General features: G+C 42.4%; 1 protein-coding gene across 3 annotated transcripts in view; it reads left to right on the forward strand.

Moving 5' to 3' along the window:
• The first annotated feature begins 4,674 nt into the window (after window positions 1-4,674).
• Window positions 4,675-19,878, forward strand: part of CCZ1 (CCZ1 homolog, vacuolar protein trafficking and biogenesis associated) — a 61,076-nt gene continuing 45,872 nt past the window's right edge. The window contains exons 1-5 of one of the 3 annotated variants that reach the window (XM_073543077.1): window positions 4,675-4,724; window positions 11,052-11,142; window positions 13,395-13,492; window positions 13,693-13,786; window positions 18,462-18,536. In XM_073543077.1, coding sequence (XP_073399178.1) covers window positions 11,053-11,142; window positions 13,395-13,492; window positions 13,693-13,786; window positions 18,462-18,536 — 357 coding nt within the window. In that variant the 5' untranslated portion in view covers window positions 4,675-4,724; window position 11,052. Of the gene's footprint in view, window positions 4,957-11,051; window positions 11,143-13,394; window positions 13,493-13,692; window positions 13,787-18,461; window positions 18,537-19,878 lie in introns of all 3 variants that reach the window. The other 2 variants (XM_073543076.1, XM_073543075.1) reach the window with 2 other exon arrangements.

Raw genomic sequence — 19,878 nt, forward strand, 5'->3', positions numbered from 1 at the left:
TGTAAATACAGTCTATCCTAGCGCATGGGCGAGCGGCCATGCAAACCTTTTATAGCTGCGAGCGTCCGGGACCTTCCTGGCTTCTCGGATGGGCCAATCCGAACAGGAGCAGGACCTGAGCACGTGACCCTCGATCTCCAATGGGAGATCACTCCACGGGCATGCTCAGTGGCCCGATATGAGGACTTAGTCCCTGGAGAATCTCGCGGCTGAGCAGCATGCATTGTCATAGCTGTGCCAGAGGTCGCAGCAGCAAGCAAACCCACGGAGTTTGCCTGGGCAGAGCGCCGGGACTGACGAATCTGCTGAGCAGGCTCCACTGCGGCCGAAGAATGGGAGACCGCTGGGTGCAAGGCTCTGGATTCCTGCTGTGCAGTGGCAGGAACCTGACGCCTAACAAACAGTGGTTTTCTCCCTCATATGGGGTATCAGCATGCTCAGAAGAAATAACACAACAAATTTTGGGGTCCATTTTTTTCTGCTACCCTTGTCAAAATAAAAAAAAAAAATTGTATCTGAATTTTTTGTGAAAAACAAAAAGTTTTTTGTGAAAAAAAAAAGTTAAAAGTTCTTTTTTTTTTCCCACATTCCAAGAATTCCTGTGAAGAATGTAAAGGGTTAATACACTTCTTGATGTAGTTTTGAGCACCTTGAGGGGTGCAGTTTTTAGAATGATGTCACTTTTCGGTAACTTCTATCATATAGACCCCTCAAAGTGACATCAAATGTGATGTGGTCCGTAAAAAAATGGTTTTGCAAATTTTGTTGGAAAAATGAGAAATCGCTGGTCAACTTTTAACCCTTATAACTTCCTAACGAAAAAAAAAATTGGGTTCCAAAATTGTGCTGATGTAAAGTAGACATGTGGGAAATGTTACATATTAAGTATTTTGTGTGACGTATCTCTGTGATTTAGGGGTATGAAAATTTAAAGTATGAAAATTGTGAAATTTTCCAAATTTTTGCCAAATTTCCGTTTTTTTTTTATTACACAAATAAACGCAAGTCATAACAAAAAAAATTACCACTATCATGAAGTACAATAGGTCACGAAAAAACATTCTCAGAATCACCAGGATCCGTTGAAGTGTTCCAGAATTATAACCTCATAAAAGGGACAGCGGTCAGAATTGTAAAAATTGGCCCGGTCATTAACGTTTCAAACCAACTTAGGGGTTAAAATGTAGAACAATTGAAGTAAAAAAATATATTTCTTTAATAATATTAATTTCACACTAAAAATATAATTTGACAAGGAGCCAAGTTAAATACAGGCGGCTATGGCAGCGCTGACAAAGCAGGTGAAAAATATCCATCTGGTTCCAATTTCATGCCATTTTCTTGATTGTATGTACGGTAACAACACACTTTGAATTGGGCAAACAAAATCATTCTCATGTGAAACCCGAATCCTCACCCCTCTCTGCTATGTGAACTGACACCACCGCACAAAGCCCTCATCCATTATATATGATGCTGGGGAATCCCTTGCAACACTCGATGGCGCATGGTATAATCCTGAAAGACTAGACTCCTGCTTTTTTTTGAGCAGAGAACCTTTCTCACAAATGGGCCAGAGAAGAATTTCTTGCTGACATTGACTTTACCATATTGAAATGTATTTTCAGTAGCCAAAATATATTATTCATTAGTCCCATGCACTTAGGTCCCCATTTCATCAACTTTTTTGTGCCTTTTTTTAGGCACTTTTTAGGCACACGCCTCCTGATGAAGTTTTAATACGAAACGCGCGTTGGGGACCTGTCTCATGATTTTTATATATGTAAGTGTTGCCATTCTGCTTGTTTTCATTATTTATGCCTATTATATGTGGAAAAGTGATATTCAGATTTTTATGATATGTAGTTGTTGGTTATAACTTGCTAGATTAGGCTTAAAAACACTACTGAATACTATGTATGATGTTGCTCCCCTCACTTTGTATAATGCCCAGTAGTATTGATGCACTGTAAAAAATTATTTTAAATATTGAAATTATAATAAAATATTTTTATGGGTTACACTTTTTAGTGGTTATTGTTTTTATATCCAATCGTTGTTTTCTAACTTTTATTTTTGTGTCAAATTAATTTTTTTTGATATTTTTACTCTTCCATTTTTTAGCTTCCACGATGTGAAACCATGACACCTAATTTCTCGAGATACAATTTTCATACATTTTTATCAACAAACTAGTAACATCTCGTGACAAAGTATCAGGAAACATTTTTTTTTTTTTTTTTGTAAAGCTGGATGTCTTAACCCCTTCACGACGGAGCCAATTTCCGTTTTTTCATTCCCTTCTTCCCAGAGATATAACTCTTATTTTTCCATCCACATAGCCATATGAGGACTTGTTTTTTTTGTGGGACGAGTTGTGCTTTTGAATGACACCATTCATTTTACTACATAATGTACCGGAAAATGGGAAAAAAAATGCAAAGTTGGGAGAAATTGTGAAAAAAAATTTTCTTTGCTCCAATACGAAACGAATCGAGAATGTATTTTTCTCTTTTTCACGTAGGAAAAAAAAACTGATGAAACTCTGAACCAAAAATCACTGGTGAAACTCAGTCAGCTTTCATCGTACGTGAAAAAAATTGACGTGTGAATGATGCCTAAAGCAGGAAAAAGAAACAAAAACCTGGCAATAGGAAAGTCAGCCAGTCTTGCCGCTTTTCGGTTACGGCATCTAATCTAGAAGACACAATATAAAGCGATTAAAATGTCATGTACTCCAAAATTGTATCAGTTATTATTATTATTTATTGTTATAGCGTCATTTATTCCATGGCGCTTTACATGTAAGGAGGGGTGTACATAATAACAAGTACAATAATGTTAAACAGTTCACCACACCCAAAAAAAACAAAACAAGCTTTCTGAAGAGCATTGGGCCCACCGGAGGATTCTCCAGTTCTCCGGTGGGCCAGTCCAACCCTATAGCTCTATAAATGGAAAAAGAGATAAAAGTTTCTAAGAAAAGGGCAACACAGCTGAATTGTTTTATATTCTGAATTCGTTTTTAATCCCTGCATGGAACATTCCAGTATATGGTACAGGCTAATAAATTTATCAAAGGTTCAAGTCCCCTAAGGAGGCTAAAAAATAATTAAAAAATGGAACACGTTTAATCCCTTCCGATATCGGGTGTAACAGTACGCCGCTGTCGGACTCCCCGTTTGGTGCTGAGCCCACACCTTTCTGGGCACGTCACCTGATATACAAAGCTGACATGTGCCAGCCACAACAGCCATGGGTGGAATTGCGATCCACCCGCTGCTGTTAACTAGTTACATGTTGCTGTCAATTTCTGACAGCTGCATTTTACTTGTGTATAACTGAAGCGTAAATCCCACCCATTGGTGACCCCGTCACATGATTGTGGGTCACCAATGGGTCGGTATGACAAGCAGAGGGCTCCAGCAGACCTCTATGATTGTCATTGCCGGATTGCTATGAGCACCGCCCGGCGGTCGGCGTTCATAACACGTGAGCATTTCTGCTACATACAGGCGATCTGATTATCGCCTGTGTGTAGGAGAGGCGATCGGATAATGGCAGCTTCATACTATTGAAGCATGCCAAAAGTACAAAAAAAAAAAAAGGTTCAAAAATATTAAAAATATATAAAAGTTCAAATCAAATCAGCCTATTCAGAATAGAACAAAAAAATAAAACATACACATACTTGGTATTTCTGCGTTCAGAATCGCCCGATCTATCAATGTAAAAAAATAATTAATCTGATCGCTAAATGGTGTAACGAAAAAAAATTAAAAACCTCACAATTGTGTTTTTTTTTGGTCGACACTACATAGCAATAAAATGCAATAACAGGCGATCAAAAGATCGTATCTATACCAACATGGGATCAACAAAAATGTCAGCTCGGCGCAAAAACTAAGCCCTCACTCAGCCCCGGAAGAGGAAAGATGGAGACGCTACGGGTATAGGAAAATGGCGCCATTTTTTTTCCAAACTTTGGAATTTTTTTTTCACCACTTAGATAAAAAAGAACCTAGACATGTTTGGTGTCTATGAACTCGTAATGACCTGGAGAATCATAATGGCAGGTCAGTATTAGCATTTAGTGAACCTAGCAAAAGAGCCAAGCAAAAAACAAGTGTGGGATTGCAAAAAAGCAATGTCACCGCACTTTGGAATTTTGTTCCCGTTTTCCAGTACACGACATGGTAAAACCAATGGTGTCGTTCCACAGTACAACTCCTCCCGCAAAAAAATAAGCCCTCACATGGCCATATTGACAGAAAAATAAAAAAGTTATGGCTCGGGGAAGGAGGGGAGCGAAAAAGAAAAACACCGGCTCCTGGTTTTGCCTAATACTGAGGTAAAAAACTGACCAAAACCAAAAACTAAACGTGTGAACGTGGACGTAAAGGTAGAGTCACGTGTCCTCATACTCCCTCGCTGTCGGTTACGCCGCTCCATGATGACGTCACTCCCCTGTGTGCATCTGGCTCTGTATTATGCTAATTCTAGCCGGCAGCATTCAGCCAATCAGAAGCGAGCCCGGATTTACATCGGAATATTCTATTCCATGCCAGTAGAGAGGGGTGAATTAAGAATAAATACTTCTAAGAATCCGGACTGTAAATGACACAGTGTTAAAACCAACCCCTACAATTACAATATGGTTTATTCCAGTGACGACTTCTTCGCTGCGGGTCTAACCATTTAGCTGAGGAGGGGTGTTTGTTCTGGTATGGTCCATAAGGCCTGTAGTTTGTGTACTTTTGTTAGTGTGGACTCCCCTCTGTAGATAGGTCAGATGCGGAGTTCTTCCTGGTTGTGCCTCTGTGTTATGAAAATATGTGAGGGGGTGATGTGCGGCGGATCAGGTGAGTGAGTGTGAGGCGTGGAGCGGCGGAGAAGGGGGCGCACTCTACCACAGCAGCACGGCGCCATGTCCCTGCGCCCGGTCAGCGAGCTGCTGTACGTACCGGCGGCTGATCCGCGCAGAAGGAACCTGCTGGGGGTTGTAGTTCTCTCCATATATCTGCAGTGTAGACCTGCTGGGCCAGTATAGCGCACACTCTGCAGTGTAGACCTGCTGGGCCTTGTAGTTCTCTGGGTGTATTACCAGTATAGCGCACACTCTGCAGTGTAGACCTGCTGGGACTTGTAGTTCTCTGGGTGTATTACCAGTATAGCGCGCACACACTGCAGTGTAGACCTGCTGGGACTTGTAGTTCTCTGGGTGTATTACCAGTATAGCACACACTGCAGTGTAGACCTGCTGGGACTTGTAGTTCTCTGGGTGTATTACCAGTATAGCACACACTGCAGTGTAGACCTACTGGGACTTGTAGTTCTCTGGGTGTATTACCAGTATAGCGCACACACTGCAGTGTAGACCTACTGGGACTTGTAGTTCTCTGGGTGTATTACCAGTATAGCGCACACACTGCAGTGTAGACCTGCTGGGACTTGTAGTTCTCTGCAGTGTAGACCTGCTGGGACTTGTAGTTCTCTGGGTGTATTACCAGTATAGCGCGCACACACTGCAGTGTAGACCTGCTGGGACTTGTAGTTCTCTGGGTGTATTACCAGTATAGCGCACACTCTGCAGTGTAGACCTGCTGGGACTTGTAGTTCTCTGGGTGTATTACCAGTATAGCGCGCACACTCTGCAGTGTAGACCTGCTGGGACTTGTAGTTCTCTGGGTGTATTACCAGTATAGCACACACTGCAGTGTAGACCTACTGGGACTTGTAGTTCTCTGGGTGTATTACCAGTATAGCACACACTCTGCAGGGTAGACCTGCTGGGACTTGTAGTTCTCTGCACACTCTGCAGTGTAGACCTGCTGGGACTTGTAGTTCTCTGGGTGTATTACCAGTATAGCGCACACTCTGCAGTGTAGACCTGCTGGGACTTGTAGTTCTCTGGGTGTATTACCAGTATAGCACACACTGCAGTGTAGACCTGCTGGGACTTGTAGTTCTCTGGGTGTATTACCAGTATAGCGCACACTCTGCAGTGTAGACCTGCTGGGACTTGTAGTTCTCTGGGTGTATTACCAGTATAGCGCACACTCTGCAGTGTAGACCTGCTGGGACTTGTAGTTCTCTGGGTGTATTACCAGTATAGCGCGCACACTCTGCAGTGTAGACCTGCTGGGACTTGTAGTTCTCTGGGTGTATTACCAGTATAGCACACACTGCAGTGTAGACCTACTGGGACTTGTAGTTCTCTGGGTGTATTACCAGTATAGCGCACACTCTGCAGTGTAGACCTGCTGGGACTTGTAGTTCTCTGGGTGTATTACCAGTATAGCGCACACTCTGCAGTGTAGACCTGCTGGGACTTGTAGTTCTCTGGGTGTATTACCAGTATAGCACACACTCTGCAGGGTAGACCTGCTGGGACTTGTAGTTCTCTGCAGTGTAGACCTGCTGGGACTTGTAGTTCTCTGGGTGTATTACCAGTATAGTGCACACTCTGCAGTGTAGACATGCTGGGCCTTGTAGTTCTCTGGGTGTATTACCAGTATAGTGCACACTCTGCGGTGTAGACCTGCTGGGACTTGTAGTTCTCTGGGTGTATTACCAGTATAGTGCACACTCTGCAGTGTAGACATGCTGGGCCTTGTAGTTCTCTGGGTGTATTACCAGTATAGTGCACACTCTGCAGTGTAGACATGCTGGGCCTTGTAGTTCTCTGGGTGTATTACCAGTATAGTGCACACTCTGCAGTGTAGACCTGCTGGGACTTGTAGTTCTCTGCATGTATTACCAGTATAGCACACACTCTGCGGTGTAGACCTGCTGGGACTTGTAGTTCTCTCCTTTTAACCAATTTGGCAACACGTCAGTTTTCCGCTTCACTCCAACGCCTTCTGGGTTTTACACTAGAACTTTTAGAGCATTTGTTTTTGTGGCAGTACCCCCACCCCACCCCTCATGCGCAGACTTAGTTTTTCTGCTTCGAAAACTCAACAAAACGAAAAACCTGCTGTGTGAACGTAGCCTAGATATGTGATCTGTTTGGGATTTTACCTGTCTGAAGCTACAAGTAAAATTTGCCATTTTGGACCCCTGTGGCCCCGTAATCTCTGCAGGAGTCAGTGGGATGTAAATGATTGGCATTTACACGTTAATCAGGCACTGTGGTGTGGGAGTGACGGGAAGACCCCTGGGGAGAATCCTCACACTGCATAGTGGGCACAGTGTGAGGATTCACAAGTCTGCAGTCACATACAGTGACTGCAGAATTGTAGCCAAAGGCCGGACAACCCCTTTAAAGGGAATCTATCAGTAGGTTTTTGGTATATAATCCGAGAGCAGCATCACATAGTGCAAGAAATCCTGAGTCCAGTGACTTGCTGTGCTGCTTGGTGTGGTTTTCATACAATCCCTGTCTTGTCTCATGTAGATGCAGCAGAGCTGTCTTCTGTATATAACCCCACCCTACAACTCTTACTGGCAGCTTCCTGTGTACTCTCTGCATTGTGAGCAAGCTGTCAATCAGTGGTGGGGGGAGGAGTTAGAGGTTAGCAGGACTGATGTGCACATGGGCTGTAGTTCTGCAGTGATAAAATCCTGCTTATAAAACACTGTACTGAAACTACAACATAGCCTAGTAAGTGATAAATCACTGGAATCAAGTTTTTTTGCCCTATAGTATGCTGCTCTCAGATTAAATAGTAAAATCCTGCTGACAGATTACGTTTAGTGATATTAGAAAAGAGATAAGCGGACTCCAATTGTATATAAAAATGGCAAAATAATACAGTGCAGAAACAACAGCGCATCGAGGAACCAGAAACACAATCTCTGTCATACATAAGTTGGATTGTAACGTAATTATTACCGTTTAGTGGTGGTGATATAACAGGACGACATGATGGCTGCAAGGTGTAAATCCCGCTATAGCACCAAGAGCGGTGTTAGTAACAGCACAGGGATGCTGAACGAATGGATATAATGCCAGAAGGACGAAGGAAACAATCAGTATATAAAATGGAATATAGCTATTTCAAAGCTCCAAGCAATATGTCGCTGCCGCTCCCCAATTCGTGTTTCACCCTGCTTCATCAGGGGGTGTTGGAGGGATCAGGATAGGGGCAACTTTGATGTGTTATTAATATAGTATTGATAATCTGACCTCAGGATAAGTCATTGGTTTTGAATCATTATTAATTACTACATAGAGGCCCGATGCTATCGCATCAGGAGGGCGGTAATGTCACGATGGGGGCAGGCTTTGCAGCGTTGAGAATCTCTCCCCCCATGTGCTCACCCAGCTATCCACTCTCTTTCCCCATGTGCTGACTTCTCCCGTCTGTGCTCTCTTCTTTGACCTGTCTACCCCATGTACTATCCCCCTTGTCTGCTGTCTCTCTCCTTCCTGTGCTGTGTTCTCCCCTCATGTGCTGTCCCGTTTCAGCTGTCTCCCCCCTGTGCTCTGTCTCTCTCACCCCTGTGTCTGACCGTGTACAGAACATACCACAGCTCCTGGGCAGGGGAGGAAGACAATACTGACATTACAGCAGGAGATCGCAGAGGATACATTTTGTGAGGCAAAATATTTTTTAAAAACAGTCAGTGAAATAGTCAGTGAACAGTCAGTGTTTTGTCTTTTGCTTCCTCCCCTGCCCACGGTCAGGCACAGACCATTTTTAAAATGAACTTTCGATCGTGGGAAAACCCCTTTAATGTGACCGGCTTCCTCTGTCTATAGACACGTCGCGCTACTGCCGCCGGGATCAGCCGAATGATTCATTGCACCTGCAAGTAATTTGCGCAGTAAGGCTGAGTTCACACGTGGCGTTTTTTCGCGTTTCCGCGGTGGCTTTAACAGCGTGATTTTGCCGCGAAAAATAAGCATCCCATGCATTCCTATGGGATTCTGCAATGTTGTGCTAATGCTGCGGTTTTTACGGCGAAGCGATTCCGCCGCGGTAAAAACCGCAGCATGCTCATTAATTTTCGCGGAATCACGGCGGTCCTGCACCCATAGGAATGCATTGTTCTGCTTACTTTCCGCATGTGGCTGTGCACACCATATGAAAAGTAAGCAGAACATTTGCGGATGGTACCCACGGTCTGGAGGAGAGGAGACTGTCCTCCGGGCTTTGGGTACCATATCCCTGTAAAAAATAGAATTTAAAATAAAAAATATTGTTATTCTCACCTTCCGACGTCCCGCGCAGCCTTCCCGCCTCTCTCCACGCTCCCGGTCAGGGTAAGCCTTTGCGAGCGATGACGTCCGTTCTCGCGGGATCGCGAAGTCTCGCGGTCATTCGCGCGACGTCATCGCGAATGACCGTGAGACGTTGCGATCCCGCGAGAACGGACGTCATCGCGGTAATTGTCGCAAAGGATTACTGGGACCGGGAGCGTGGAGAGAGGCGGGAAGGCTGCGCGGGATGTCGGAAGGTGAGAATAACAATATTTTTTTTTTTTTTCTGTCTATCTTTTACTATTGATGCCGCATAGGCACCCTCAATAGTAAAAAGTTGGGCACACTTGTCAAACACTGTTTGACGAGTGTGACCAACCTGTCAATCAGTTCTCCAAGCGATGCTACAGATCGCTTGGAAAACGCTAGCAATTCTGCAAGCTAATTACGCTTGCAAAATGCTAGTTTTTCCACGGGAAAACCGCAGGAATTTAAAATGCGATTTTTCCCGCGGAATGGAATTCCGGAATTCTCGCGGTAATTTCCGCGAGAGTTCCGCTACGTGTGAACCCAGCCTAAATCAGACCACCACCATCTTTGTGCAGACAGATAGTGGCGTTCACATTAAAACTGCGCATGTGCTCCTCCTGTGCAAAGATGGCGGCAGTTAGTGAATCATTCGGCTGATCCCGGCGGCAGCGTATTTGCGATGGTGTTCCGCTGGTGGTACCGCGCAAGCGACTGCGTGAGTGGTGCGCACGGCGTATAGAGTGTGTGTACAGCGTATAGCGTGTGTGGTGCGCGACGGTGTTCCGCTGGTGGTACCGCGCAATAGGTTGGTACCACCAGCAGTTTCCATATTGGGACACCATCACTTGGGTGTCCCAACATGGCGGTCGGTGTACTTCCTCCGCTTGGAATTCTGGCATCTGGAGACATCTGGACGGAACAGGAAATGAAAACATTACAAGGCAATTATATAAATAGATTAATCATTATAAGTTAGCTTTGAACCAGCATCGGTCCCAAAGGAAAGTGCATCAATATTTTGTGCCTGGACAGACCCTTTAGCGGCAGTGATGGAGATAGAGGTGTATAGGGCTCGGATATCTTCGTCAGTGCTGTAAACTTTAAATGAAGTAGCCGGGCGTTTGTTCACCTCTTTTTGGATGCTGTCTTACAATTGAAATAACAAGAACGGGGGTCTCTGTTCCCTGGTGATAGTTTGGGGGGTCTTATCCTGTGGATAAACCAGGTGACAATTAGCTGCTACCCATAATAGCCATTTAAAAGGAATCTGTCAGCAGATTTTTGCTATTTAATCCGAGAGCAGCATAATATAGGCAAGAGAGTCTAATTCCAGTGATGTCACTTTAGACTGGGTGTTGTAGTTTCAATACAATCATTGTTTTATCACCAGGAGATTATCACTGCAGGAATAGGTCTGGCATGCAGGCCAGGCGGTCTAACCTGTGTTACCACACCCTCACTACCGATTGGCAGTTTTCTGCCTATTATCGGTGTACACAGCTGCCAATCAGTGGTGAGGGTGTGTTTGGACTAGCAGGCACAGACACCTAGTCCTCTAGCAATAATATGCTGATAAAGCAATGATTTTATTGAAATGGCAAAACAGCCCAGTAAGTGACATATCCCTGGATTCAGGGTCTCTGTCCCTACATCATGGTATTCTCAACTACATAGCAAAGACCTGGTGACAGATTCCCTTTAAGTCCACAAATTTTATTTCTCGCAGCTTGTTTTCCATCAGTCTCGTTTTGTTGAAGTGCCCGTGGTTCACTTCTATTCCCTTGTCTGTTGTTTGAGGGACCAGATTTGTTTTCTGAGTTATGAAGAACCGATTCTTCTGCTGTTACTGATCTTTTGCTTGCTGTCTGTGCAGGATGGCCTTTGCCGTGCAGGAGAAGCACTACCCACCATCTCTACTGAGTTTCTTCATCTATAACCCCAAATTTGGTCCCAGGGAAGGAGAGGTAAGTGCAGGGTTTTATTTATTTATTTTAGAATCTATTGTAACCTAGATAATAGAGAATTTATCTTCGTCCCCCTCGGTGATCTTTGGATCTGCTTTGCTTCCCTTGCCTCTGTTAGAAGAGCGCTTGATCTCAGGAGATGGTGTATCATGGGCACTACCAAAAAAAGCAAAATAAACAAGCCCACATAAATGTAACAACTAGTGATGAGTGAACGTGCTGGGATAAGGTGTTATCTGAGCATGCTCGGGTGCTATCTGAGTGTCTTCGTCGTGCTTGAAAATTATGTTCCAGTCCCCAAGGCTGCATGTCCTGTGGCTGTTAGACAGGCGCAATGCATTCAGGGATTGCCTACCAAACAGCCAATCCCTGCATGTGTTGCGGCCATCGATCAGCTACGAGACATGCAGCCGCGGGGACTCGAACATATTATTCGAGCACGCCGAAGACACTCAGTTAGCACCCAAGCATGCTCAGATAACACCTTTTCCCAGCACGCTCTCTCATCACTAATAGTAATTAATGCAAGAGCACTCCGTGTCTGATCTATCAAGATATTAACTTAATCTGTACAGTAAGCGCCAAAATAAAAAAAATCGAAATGCAATTATTGCTATTTTTGTGGTGTCCGCAAAAAAAGTAATAAAAAGTGAAAAACTTCGTTTTTATTTTTATCGCAAAATGGTATTAATAAAAATGTTCACTTGCAAGACCTCAGACAAATTGATAAAAAAAAAAAAATGACAAAACCGACTGGTCAAAGAAAACAGGGTTTTGTTTTTATTTATTTTTTTAAATTTTGGATATTTTTTCACCACCAAAAAAATAAATTTAATAATTTATTATTATTTATAAGCTTGGTATCGCCGCAGTTGCACTGACTCGGAGAATCATGTCACCAGGTCGGTTTTATCATGCGACTGAATGCCGTAAAAAAAGGGGAAAAAATACCTTGGTAAAATGTGAGTTATTGTATGTTCTCATGGAAGTCTATGGAGCGGTGTTACAGGCAGATATCAGGATGTTTCCCGTGTTCAAAGCTGCAGGAAAGATGGTCTCATTCTCCAGTATAATAATGAAGAATGTATATAGATGGAAGCATAAATGTGAATAAACGAGAGCAAAACCCTGGCTGGAACCTTTGTCGGATTTTCCAACCGAACTTGGTAAAAAGATTTGGATACAAAGAAACGCTTTGTATTTAGAAAGGAGGAAAATCTTGTGAGCTGCATCACATACTCGGCCCCTCAGGAAGTCCCATAATGAGATCTTGCTAATTACGGCCACGCACTTTATACACACTAATTAATCTGATTTGTAGCAGTATCTCTCGTTAAAAGGGGACATTCACTTTCTAGCGTTTTTTTTTTTTTTTGTTTTTTTTTGTGTCTCTGAATGGAACAAGAAAATGTAGCAACTCTGGCAAATTTTGATTTAGAAAAAAGAACAAACAAAAAACATTCTACCGTTTCATGTCTGCAGCTCCTATGCAGACCTATGTGTCTCTATGGTAACAGACTGCAAACAAATCCTTTGTGGTCTTATCTTGCCATTCTGTTCCCTGCTTCTTACAAAAGTACAGTATATAGAAGTGCCAGGTCTGCCCACACAAGGTTTGTTTGTTGTCTGTTACCATGGGAACACATTGGTCTGCATTGGAGCTGTAGATTCAAAACATAAGAATATTTTTAATGAATATTTGCAAAGTTACTTCGACGTCTGTCTTAGAATGGTTGGAAAGAAAAATAATTGAGAAACGCAGACAACTTTACAATTTATGGTAACAGGTGAAATTTGGCTATGACTTTAAGGGGTTGTACTCGATTTGGACAACCCCCTTCTTAAATACTATAATCCTCCATTGTACAATAGAAACCCTTTATACTCACATCCCACACCGTCCTGATTCAGCGATGTCGGTGTTGGGTCTCCCGAGGCTTGCCTAGCATTTTTATGCCATGTGATCCCAGAAGCCAAGCAGCAGCTACTGATGGGCTACAATGCTCGCTCCTGCTCCAGATGTCCAAAAAAGCAGCTCAATAGCAGCCGCTGACTGGCTGCAGGGGTTACGTGGCATCATAGCAATGCCACGCAAGCCTCGGGACATGAGAATAAGGTGTTTTTCTGATACATGGGGGAATATATTTAAAAAGTGGTTTTCCGAGTAAGTGACAGCCCATTAACTTGATCTTTAGCGGTTATCCTTTACCTTTTTTTTTATTTTATTTTTTAACTTTATTCTTTTTATGCAGGAAGAAAAGAAGATCCTTTTTTACCATCCGAGCGAAATTGAGAAGAATGAAAAAATAAAGAATGTCGGCTTATGTGAAGCAATCGTGCAGTTTACCAGGTAATGGCACAAATACTTTATGCACAATCTACAGCGGCGGCCACAATGGCCAAGGACTGTCAGGGCAATCTGTGTCACGCTTTTCGGTAGCTTTGCATGGAGCACGTCGCTAGAATTTGCAGTGGATGTTTTAGGAAAATATAATTTTTCACTGAATAATCTTTTTATTTATTTATTTTTTTTAATTGCATTTGTTTTAGGACTTTTAACCCCACAAAGCCGGCACAGTCATTACACACACAGAAGAACAGGCAGTTCTTCCTTGAGCCTGAAGACGGTTTTTGGATTGTGATGGTAAGACCTATATTATTATTTTTTTTTTTTTTTTTTTTTTTTTTTTTTTTTTCTTTCGGCTTTCTTGGTTATATTGGAGTCCACACAAGACTCCAGAGTAATTTAGTATAGATAGAGCAGAAGACATAAAGTTGTCGGCACAGAAAAACAACTTCTAATATCGTGTCTTTAAAATTTCTCAAGTAATGACCATGGAGGCAGAATAATGTCATCTTAGCACAGTCTGTATGGTCGGGTTCAGACGGCCGCGTTTAAAAATTTGTGCCGGTCATGTCCGCAAATTGCAAATCGCCTTGTGCTCCTCGCGGTGTCTTCTATTGCATGCACTCTTCTAGTCCGCTAAAAAGGACCATAATGGTGAATGATGTATTTTTTTCCATGTGGACCTTAGGGCCATGTAGGAAATTCTCATGTGCGGTGGGCTACAATTGGTCGGCGTGGAGTCCAAGTCACACGCGGCATGAAACTAAGGGTATGTGCACACGTTGCAGATTTGTGTGTGGATCCACAGCGGATTTGGCCCTGCAGATTTCCATGCGGTATATAGTACGATGTTAACCTATGTAAAACAAAAATCGCTGTGCACATGCTGCGGAAAATTCTGCGCGGAAATGCAGCAGTTTATTTTCCGCAGCATGTCAATTCTTTGTGCGGATTCCGCAGCGTTTTTACACCTATTCCATTATAGGAATCCGCAGGTGTAAAAACGCCGGGCAAAATCGGCAGTAATTCCACAGTGAATCGGCAGGTTAAACGCAGGTCAATTTACCTGCGTATTCTGCAGATTCCGCGCGGAAAAATCCGCACAGGAATCCGCAACGTGTGCACATACCCTTAGAGTCCTAAATCCTGATCTTCTACAGGCCAAAATGACTGATTCCAGCAGAACAATAGGTTGTGTTCAGCTGCAGAACACTGTTGGAATTCAGTTTCCTCATACATCTAAAATGAGCAGATGAGCTGTGCGACCAAGACCTGTTTATGGAGGTCCTGCTAAGCGGAGTACAAGGTTCGGTAAACTTTCTCGGCGAGGTGGCCATCGTAATCAAACAGAATGAATGGTGAGGAGGCCGTCGTAATCGGACGGAGAATGAATGGTGAGGAGGCCGTCGTAATCGGACGGAGAATGAATGGTGAGGAGGCCGTCGTAATCGGACGGAGAATGAAGGGTGAGGAGGCCGTCGTAATCGGACGGAGAATGAAGGGTGAGGAGGCCGTCGTAATCGGACGGAGAATGAAGGGTGAGGAGGCCGTCGTAATCGGACGGAGAATGAAGGGTGAGGAGGCCGTCGTAATCGGACGGAGAATGAAGGGTGAGGAGGCCACGTTGTCCACATACACTGTAGGGAGAAAAGTATTGGGACACACATCTTATTTGAATTCAGGTTTTCCATTCGCTCCTATAGCCCCTGGTGTATGACATGCTTGGCCCCTTAGTTCCAGTGAAGGGAATTCTTACTGCTTCAGCAAATCAAGACTTTTCCATTAAACTATGTGGGAACGGTTTAGGGAAGGCCATTTTCTGTTGCCCATAACTGTGCCCATGGCCCATAAAGACATGGTTGGGGGTTTGGTGGAAGAACAAGACCGGCCACACAGACTCCAGACCTCAGCACCATCTGACACCTTTGCGATGAGCTAGAACCAAGATTCTGAGCCCGGCCTCTCCTCCAACATCAGGGTCTGTCCTCAAAAATGCTCTTCTGGATGACTGAGCAAAAATTCCCACAGACACCTCCAATCTTGTAGAAAACCTTCCCAGAAGATTGTAAGCTGTTATAGCTGCAGAGGCACCAACTCCATATTAATGCCTGTGGATCTAGAATGGAAGGTCCTGAAAGCTCCTGTAGGTGTAATGTCTAGGAGGCACATACTTTGAAGTCTCACCTTTTGGAGCCCACATCTATTGGACATTTTATGACCTATTCAGCGGATATTGCTATAAATGTTTAAGTTGGGAATTACACTTTTTTTTTTTTTTTTTTTTTTTTTTTTATAGGGTTTATCCTATAAACATGTGATACTTTCAAAGAAAGGTCTTCTAAGTGTGGTTGCCTTATACCAGAACGTTGGTACCTCAGAATTGGTTATCTTCAGAGAGATTGGGCACGGAGTTAATAAATCCCCTTCCGTGACACAATCTGGCACCTGGTGCCCAGTGAATTGGAGGTGCTTTCCTAATAATACATGGACATGCTGATATGTCCATGTATGCCCCTCTCCACCGCAGCTAATTGATGACAGTCCTATAGGTGTCTTTTCCACTATTCCATTTCAGTTTACTTGTAGATCAGGAAAAACAAAAAACGTTTTAATTTCTTATACTGATGCCTTCTCAAGATGTCCATCCAGTGTGTTCGGTGCTGGTCCTAATCTCCAGGAATCCATTACACCTCCTGTGTACGAGAGGATCCAGTGGAGGGACTGGGTTACTGACCATGTGTGAACACCAGCACTGGACACACTAGGTAGACGTCCTTGGATCTATAGCTTTGGGTATGTAAAATCGCTTATATCTATGCGTCTCGTAGTGTCTGATATTGGACAGCTGCTGTCTACCGGCGCCCTTAAACAACAGAGAAGGGTCTAATGTCTACAAGTAGCTTTATAGTGTATCCTAAATGTGATGGAAAGGTAGGTATACAAATGACACATGCCAAGTAGATGGATCTTGTATTAACTCGTATTCTGTTTCACCGTTGGCATAAATATTCCAAGACATGTTCCTGTGTTTACCGCGCTGAACAATGGGCAAATGGAAACTATATCCCTCTGAAACTGTATCTCCAGGGAGGAATCCGAAATCCGCACTTTGCTCCAGTTGCACATTTAATAAGTGCTGACTTCGCAGTCTGAAACGAGGCTGTGCCGACAGCCCGGCAGACACAGGATAGAGCTCAGAATCTCGTGTTTCCTATTCTCCCAACATACTGTACGTTGCTATTTCTATTCTAGATATGTAAGAAATGTTCAGGACGGTCTCCAAGAGATATCTTTATAAAAAAAAAAAAAAAGTATGGCCTGTAAAAGGCTTTTTTGTCCAGTTATGCAAGTTGAAGATGAAATGATCTCTAAAAGGAATAAAGTTAAAGATCACACTTTTCCTTTTGTATTGTCATTTTTTTACATTTTAAAAAATTACATAAAGGAAAATGGGCCAATGCAAATGTTTGGGCACCCTTGGAGATTTGTGTGCTCAGATAACTTTGACAAAGGTTTCAGACCTTAATTAGCCTGTTAGGGTTATGGATTGTTCACTATCATTGTTCAGAAATGCCAGGTGATGCACATTTCCCAGCATTCTAAAAATCCAGCCGCCTCTAAACTTGTGCCAAAAAACAGCAGCCATGGGTTCTTCTAAGCAGCTGTGTAGCAGTCTGAAAATAAAAATGGTGGAGGCCCACAAAGGAGAAGGCTGTATGAAGATCACAAAGCGTTTTAAAGTTTCCCTTTCCTCAGTTCAAAATGTAATTAAGAAATTGCAGTGAACAGGAACAGTGGAGATCAAGATAAGATCTGGAAGACCAAGCAAAATTTCAGTGAGGGCTGCTCATAGGATTGCTAGAGGGGAAAATCAAAACCCTCGCTTGACTGCAAAAGGCCTTCAGAAAGATTTAGCAGACCCTGGAGTTGTGGTACATTGCTCTATTGTTTAGAAACATCGGCATAAATATGGCCTTCATGGAAGAGTTATCAGAAGAAAATCTCTCCTTCGTCCTCGCCATAAAATTCAGCGTCAGAAGTATGCAAAAGAACATCCAAACAAGCCTGAAGTATATTGGAAACAAGTCCTGTGGACCAATGAGATTAAAATAGAACTATTTGGCCACAATAATGAAAGGTATGTGTGGAGATAAAAGGGCACAGAATTTCAGAAAAAGAACATCTTGCCAACCATTAAGCATCGGGGTGGATCAGTCATGCTTTGAGGTTGTGTTGCAGCCAATGGCACAAGAAACATTCATGGGTAGAGGGAAGAATGGATTCAATGAAATTTCAGCAAATTTTTAATGAAAACAACACCATCTGTAAAAAAAAAAAAATAAATAAAAAAAGTTGAAGGTGAAAAGAGAGTGGCTTCTGCAGATGGATAATGATCATAAACCCACGTCAAAATCCACAGTAGACGACCTCAAAATGCACAACCTGAAGGTTTTACAATAGCCCTCACAGTCCTCTGATCTGAACATCATTGAAAATCTGTGTCTAGACCTCAAAATAGCAGCGCATGCGAGACGAGCCACAAATCTCACAGAACTGGGAGAATGTTCCAAGGAAGAAAAGATGAAAATCCCTCAAACAAGAATTGACTCTTGGCTACAAAAAGCGTTTACAAGCTGTGATATATTTGCAAATGGGGTGCCTCTAGGAAGTAACAAGGCAGGGTGCTGAGACATGTGCCCATTTTTTCTTTTTGTAATTTTTTTAAAATGTAATAAATTTGAAAAATATATATTTATCTTGCCTAAAATACATAGGAAATGTGTCATCTTTAACTTTAGGCTTTTTAGAGATCATTTCATCGTCAACTTGCTTAACTGTTCACAATAATTTGACCAGGGGTGCCCAATCATTTGTCACTGTTTATAGACTTTTTTTATTTATTTTTTTTTTTTTGTAAGTGGCATGACTTTACTTAATATTTACAATTGTTACTATTTCCTAACATATTTAGGTGGTTAAAAATCCCGTTGTAGAAAAGCAAAAAGATGGGAGAGCCGTATTGGAATATCAGGAAGATGAAATACTGGTAGGTATAAAATAGTAACTACATCCCATACACACCCCCTTTTATAAAAAAGAAAGTAACAATAAATGTGTGTATGTATAAGATGTGTTTTTTATATAATGTGTTATATACTGTACACCCATACTCCCATTTGTGTGTACATTGGGTGTGTAATAAATAATTTTTGCCAGAGCCGTACATATTTATTTAAGAGACCACTATAAAAATCAGCTTCTCTCCATGTCTGACTTCCATTCCAGTGTCAGTTGAATTCCAACCAGAGTGCACCTCATTCTACTTAATGTGCTTCTGATTATGTGATCACCTGAACCAAATCTTATATATTTTTTTTTTTTTTTATTTAATTCGTTTATTAACCCCTTCATGACCCAGCCTATTTTGACCTTAATGACCTGGCCATTTTTGGCAATATTGACCAGTGTCCCTTTATGAGGTAATAACTCAGGAACGCTTCAACGGATCCTGCTGATTCTGAGATTGTTTTTTCGTGACATATTTGGCTTTATGTTAGTGGTAAACTTGGGTCAATAATGTTTTCATTTATTTGTGAAAAAAACGGAAATTTGGCGAAAATTTCGCAATTTTTAATTTTTATTCCGTTAAACCAGAGAGTTATGTGACACAAAATAGTTAATAAATAACATTTCCCACATGTCTACTTTACATCAGCACAATTTTGGAAACAAAATTTTTTTTTGTTGGGAAGTTATAAGGGTTAAAAGTTGACCAGCGATTTCTCATTTTTACAACAAAATTTACAAAACCATTTTTTTAGGGACCACCTCACATTTGAAGTCACTTTGAGGGGTCTATATGGCAGAAAATACCCCAAAGTGACACCATTCTAAAAACTGCACCCCTCAAGCTACTCAAAACTACATTCAAGAAGATTATTAACCCTTCAGGTGCTTCACAGCTACTAAAGCAATGTGGAAGGAAAAAATGAACATTTTAATTTTTCCAATAAAAAATTTCTTTTAGCATCAATTTTTTCATTTTCACATGGGCAACAGGATAAAATGGATCCTAAAATTTGTTGGGCAATTTCTCCTGAGTACACCGATACCTCATATGTGGTCATAAACCACTGTTTGGGCGCACGGCAGGGCTCAGAAGGGAAGGAGCGTCATTTGACTTTTTGAATGGAAAATATGCTGGAATATTTAGCGGTTGCCATGTCGCGTTTGGAGAGTCCCTGTGCGCCTAAACATTGGAGCTCTCCCACAAGTGACCCCATTTTGGAAACTAGACTCTCCAAGGAACTTATTTAGATGCATAGTGAGCACTTTGAACCGCCAGGTGCTTCACAAATTGATCCATAAAAAAAAAAAAGGACTTTCTT

The sequence above is a fragment of the Dendrobates tinctorius genome, unplaced genomic scaffold (assembly GCF_039654945.1).
Source record: "Dendrobates tinctorius isolate UK_male_01 unplaced genomic scaffold, ASM3965494v1 ptg000129l, whole genome shotgun sequence".
NCBI lineage: Eukaryota > Metazoa > Chordata > Amphibia > Anura > Dendrobatidae > Dendrobates > Dendrobates tinctorius.